We start from the raw sequence: 5,836 nt of genomic DNA on the forward strand, positions 1-5,836 counted from the left end.
TGGGTGGGGGGGGGGGGGGGGGGGGTTTCCAGCCTCGATGATAACACTGCAAGTTGTCATAGGAGAATTAGCCAGATTTTTGTGCTCTTTTTTTGTGCATTTACATTCCATCTCCGTTATCACGAAACCCACGACACACATCAGAAACTGCTCCGATCACGGCATCCTCCATTCACCAGTTGTTTATGTTTGCAAATGCCACAAATAAAGATGTCATTGTCGGTGCCAGTACGAATGCTCCAGGAAAACGGCCCAAGGGAGAAATTGGTTCTCTAGGAACTACCCTGCTGGCAAGTTCCTAGAACTACGTGGTGCAAAAGGCGCCTAGTGGGGACCAACTGAAGGTGAACTATCCCTTTAAGGTTTTAAGAGATTTCATGACAATTCAAAAGGGAGACTTGTCCAGAAATAGATGGATGATATTTTCAGGCATGATATTTTAGTGTTATTTCAGTAGTATTTATATACTATTACAGAAGCTACTAATGTTTTGAATTACCTTTTATTTGTATATTTTCAGTTGACAATATAATTGTAGTTATTTTGTTATGTACCATTTTCATCTTTTTTATTTTTAATAATTCCTATTCAGCCTTCATTTATTTATATTTAAATTATTTTCTTTTATGATTTTAATAAATTTAGTATTTCAAAGATAATTTGCTAGAAATGTTGCTTTGTCAACTAACAGTTTTTTTTTTCCCATCTAATAATGATATTTTATTTTATTGGAGCTTTATTTAAATTAATGACAATGATATTTAGTTGTTTTAGTTAGCATTAAAAGCATTGGTGTGCTCACAACTGCTGGTGCTCACCGTGTCAAGCATCTGTAGCACTTTATCCTGTTCACAGGAGTCCAGGCCATCAATGATGACAACTAGACGTGTCTGGTTCTGGGTGAAGCCATCGATAGATTTGGCCATCTTAGCCATGAGCTCCACTTCATTCTTCAAGACCTGTGAAAAAAAGTTGACCATCTGTGACGCTCTGTGACTTGTGTGTGACTGTATGTAGCTCTTTGTATAAGTTACTCAGAAGCCTGTCAACGAACCTTCATAAAGCCCTCACTCTTCAGCTTGTGCATCTTGTTGGCAGCACTGTGCAGCCTCTTCCTCTGGGAGTTCAGCACTGAGTCTGTCACTTGCCACCAGGTGCGACAATTAAGCAACAGCGCCAAACCAACAACACTAGCCATGGAAACCAGCACTGCGTTCACTGTCTGGTTTTGCCCATCCACCTTGAAGACCGCCAACAGGGCCATTCCCATGATCAAGCAGCCCAGGATGAAGAGGAAGATAACAAAGGATGGGATGCAACATGTTTTCTTCCACTTCTTTTTTCCTGAGGGTAGACATGGTCACAACAATAAATGTAATGTAGCAAATATAGGCTATGTTTACTAATGTAGTCCATGAAGAATCAAGAATGGTTAAGTTGCCTTTACCTTGAGTGTCCTCAGTTTTAAAGACTCTGAAAAGTCTGGTGGCCAAAAAGCCAAACTCCCTCTCACAAGCATCCGAGAGAGTAGCGATCATTTCAGCCATGGACGTCTCCCCACCCACACTGGATAACCTGTTATAGTCTGTGAACAGAAACCTGAAAGAAAAAAAAAAGATCTCAGTTTTTGCTTACCAAAGAGTAATATTCAAAACAGGCCTAATTTTTTTTTCTGTCTTCTGCTAAAATATTTTAAAAAACTTGCCACTATAAAAAACTGAAAATGTAATCAATATACATCAAAAACATAAACGTATGTATATATGTACACATACACACATTAAAAGTACAATACCATTCAAAAGTAGATTTTTTTTTAAAATGTTTTTGAGATGAGTCAGTAAAAACTGTAACATCATGAAATATTATTACAATTTAGAACAACTGTTTTCTATTATAATATATTTTAAAATGCTATTTATTCCTGTGATGGCAAAGCTGAATTTTCAGCCGCCATTACTCAAGATGCCAATGTCACATGATCCTTCAAAAATCATTCTAATATGCTGATTTGGTGCTCAAGAAATATTTCTTTATTACTCTATACTCTCCATTATTATCAATGATGAAAACAATTGTGCTGCTTTATATTTCTGTGGAAATTGTGATGCACTTTTGTCAGGATTCTCTGATGACACAAAGTTCAAAAAATAGCATTCATTTGAAATGAAAATATTTTGTAACATTATGAATGTCTTTGAACTTATTGAATTCTTGCTGTATCTAATATATACTTAAGTAATAACAATAATAGTTGTTTTTATTAATATATTTTTATTATTATATTAGCAAATAATAACAATACATAAACTGTAAAACTATACATAATAGAGTTTTAAGTCTAATATTACAGTTGGAAAAACCTTACAGACAGCACTGATACTACTGCACTATGCTGCCCTTCACACTTTAGTGTCTTAATGTTGCTTTGACTATTGGCTACTAAGTCAACACCACATCAACAGCCTGATGCTTTTGAGAATAAAATGACAAATGAGAAAATGACAAGACCGCATCTATCATTTAGGACAGGACCTCATCTTAATGGCTTAATGGTTTATGTAGAGGATAGGTAATTACCTGACAGGCAGTGCACGGGTGGTCTGTTCCGGCAGCTCTGGTGGGTTGACGAACATGAGTTTGAGCAGAAGCTCCAGGTATCCGATGTGTCGAGCCAGACGGGTGCTAATGACCCACGCCCAGTTCCAGCTCTCACCCTCACGCCTGCTCCCAAAGTACACAACCACTGTGTAGAGATGGAGAGTTGCTCATATACATTCACTATACTTTCAAGGGATACTGATTGAGTTTAGCTTGATAACTCCTAACTCAATTATGACCAAAAGTATGGATTTTTATCATGAATACAGAACTTAGTCTGGGACAATAAATAACCGGTCTGTTTTTCTTACCAAAGAATACATAAAGCAGTGCCAGAATGCTGAGAGAGATGGCAACAGCCAGCTTGGGATCCACGGTGAAGCCGAGCACTAGCGTGACAGAGCCGCACAGCAGGAGCGATAATAACACAACCAGCCAGGAAAACTGGAACAAAGGCTCCACCTGCTGACCTGCAAATGTCTTCATCTCATCTGAGAAAGAAATATGAAGATTCATCCACCAATAAATATACACCAGATGCAGCGAATTGAGCTCGATTAAACATTTCAAGCTCAGAAATAGCTAAAAAGCTAGGTAGGTACGTGCTGTACATGAGTAAACTGTGCTTTAAAATATCCTTTTCAGGTCACTTTCCTAGTTTAAGCCGAGCGACTCTAAATAATGCTCACCCTCTAGTTTCTTGAGCAGGAAGGACTTTCCGCTGCCCCACTGGGCATACAGACCCACACAGATGGGCGGCTGCATGGTGGGCTCACTCAGGATGTCTGCCAAAGCACTGCTGTACAGGTCATAGCCCAGCATGTCCCCATCTGACTCTGTGGGGGACAGATGTCCTAAAGGGGACAACACAGAGAGGGGCAAAAATACACACAGGTCATTCATAACCTACAGAAAATGCGGTATAATTTAGTGCTGAAATGCAACTACAGCAATTCAAAACATATGCTTACTTAAAAAAAAATGTTAGGTTCTGAACTATAAAGAGCAAGACTCTGGTTTTTGTAGATAAATAAGACATGCATTTGCAGAGATATAACTATTTTCATATGTAAGAATCGAAATCAGAACTGAATAAAGAGCTTGTGAATCAGAACCTAATTAAATCAGGAAATCTATATCAATATCCAGCCCTAATAACGAGTATTAATCAATAGTTAAACTCATGATGGAGATCTAGTCTCAGACTTACGGGCTCCAAAAATCTGGGTGAGGATGCTCTTCTGGTGGTTGCAGTCGATGTTATAGGGTGTCTCTCCAGCTTTGTTGGGCCGGTAGAGGAGGCGGCCATCTTTAGGGTTACGGAGAAGGAGCTCAGCCAGCCTGCGGCTCCGTCCACGAATGGCGATATGAAGAGGGGTGTCCCCTTTCTGCAGCCAAAGAGAGCAGATATTTAAATTGCGGTATAGTCTCATCATGTGAATGCGAATAATGTTCCTGAAACTGTGACTGAAGTTTTACCTTGTCGACTGCAGACACTTTGGCTCCTTTGTCCAGCAGCAGCTCCACTATTTCTATGTTCCTCATCTTGGTGGCTTTGATTAGTGGAGTCTCAGAATCCTACATATACAGACAAATACAGACTCAAGACTGGCTCAAAACAGTGAAACAATCACTTTGACACAAGTCTTGCTGTTCTTTACCTTAGTGGTGGTCTCTGTGTCAGGATTGCACTGCAGTATGTCTCTAACCATGGTTGCATTGCCTTTCTCTATGGCCCAATAGAGAGCAGTCTTATTTTCCTGCAACAAACGTATTTCCCATAACTCTTATACACTTGCAGTTTAAAGTAGGACTGCACAATTAATCATATTTTAATTGTGATTATGATTTTTGCTTCTCTCAATATAGACCCTCAAAACACAACAAACATTATCATAATTTGTAATTACTGAAATCAATGTTAGGTAGGTAAAATAAACCCAGTGTATGAGTTGAAGTTCTTGATTTGTGCTTACGTGAAAGTGCAATAATTCTGATGAAATGTAAAAAAAGACTGTGAGTAACAAGGCTCGACAATAAGGAATGCCCAATGGCCCGGGGCCAGCGTGAAAGACGTTCGGGACAGTAGACCGATTTGCAGAGGCGGACAGTAACTAAGTACGGAACATTTACTTGAGTATTGTACTTAAGTACACTTTTTGAGTATCGGTACTTTACTTGAGTATTATTTTTTCTGGGAAATTATGACTTTAACTTCACTACATTTGAAAGACAAATATTGTACTTTTCACTCCACTACATTTCTATCAAGGTCCTCGAAGTAGAAAGTCGTTACTATGTAGCAGCCTTGAAAGTCAGTGGGTGATTTCTTTCTTCTCTAAAACATGGCTTTCTTTTTTTCAGACAGTTTATCAGTGATCACTCTTGTAGGGCTACATGAAATGATTTCCCAGCATTTTGTGAACACTGACCAGCTGCAAATGGTGATATTTATTTACAACAATTCAATAAAAATAAGTTAATATTGTGGTATATTTTAGACAAAATATTGTCTGATTTTGCTAAATTGTGTAAGTGAAAATATTACCTATAAAGCCACAGAAGAACTGTTGTGCGTCTCCTAATAAAACACAATAGGTGTTGGACTTGAAGCAGCACTGCACAGACCGTTCTATGTATGACATCAAAGTATCACGAGAGCGATTAGACAGCATTTTTTATATTTTTGTTTTGATGTCAAATATGCCTTGCTGTTTTGCTTTTAAAGCAGTGTTTCTGTTGTAAAGTTATACAGCTACAGTTGTGTTGCTGGGTTTTAAAGAAGGTTTGATTTTGTTTCTTCCTTATCACTCTGTATTTACAGGATTTCACTGTCCACTCTGTTCAAAGCAGCGTCGTCACGACTTATCATTTGCATGTGTTTTTAAGACTTGTTAATTTAAAAATTCAAGTGAATAAAAAGCATTCGGGCGCGAAAGACAACTACATTCAGTACTCGCGTGCTGTGTTCTGTGTGAACAGCGCGCGCAAAGACAGCCTGTATGTCAAAATACCCACCCTGACAAGTAACTTTGTAGCTTTAACAATGATTAATCTATATTGAATTTATACACTGGAGTATGTTACAGATGCAGTGATCTACCGGACATTTTTTGTTTTATTTCAGACTATCTTCTGTTCCGTGCTTGCACACAAACTGCACTGCAATCATTTTCCCAATGGCCATTTGTGTGGAAATATTACGTTATTATTATACTTAGTCTGTAAACGGCCG

General features: G+C 38.4%; 1 protein-coding gene across 2 annotated transcripts in view; it reads right to left on the reverse strand.

The window, feature by feature from the left end:
* The window catches only part of LOC107693235 (kinase D-interacting substrate of 220 kDa), a 25,517-nt gene that overhangs the window by 13,321 nt on the left and 6,360 nt on the right, over positions 1-5,836 (reverse strand). For both annotated transcript variants that reach the window (XM_016492542.1, XM_016492543.1), the window contains exons 9-17: positions 4,263-4,361; positions 4,081-4,179; positions 3,812-3,989; positions 3,291-3,455; positions 2,913-3,092; positions 2,581-2,746; positions 1,448-1,599; positions 1,055-1,344; positions 819-959 (exon numbers count right to left, since the gene is read on the reverse strand). In XM_016492542.1, the coding sequence (XP_016348028.1) occupies positions 819-959; positions 1,055-1,344; positions 1,448-1,599; positions 2,581-2,746; positions 2,913-3,092; positions 3,291-3,455; positions 3,812-3,989; positions 4,081-4,179; positions 4,263-4,361 (1,470 nt within the window). The remainder of the gene's footprint in view (positions 1-818; positions 960-1,054; positions 1,345-1,447; positions 1,600-2,580; positions 2,747-2,912; positions 3,093-3,290; positions 3,456-3,811; positions 3,990-4,080; positions 4,180-4,262; positions 4,362-5,836) is intronic.

This window comes from Sinocyclocheilus anshuiensis, unplaced genomic scaffold, assembly GCF_001515605.1.
Source record: "Sinocyclocheilus anshuiensis isolate Anshui unplaced genomic scaffold, SAMN03320099.WGS_v1.1 scaffold810, whole genome shotgun sequence".
NCBI classification, from domain to species: domain Eukaryota; kingdom Metazoa; phylum Chordata; class Actinopteri; order Cypriniformes; family Cyprinidae; genus Sinocyclocheilus; species Sinocyclocheilus anshuiensis.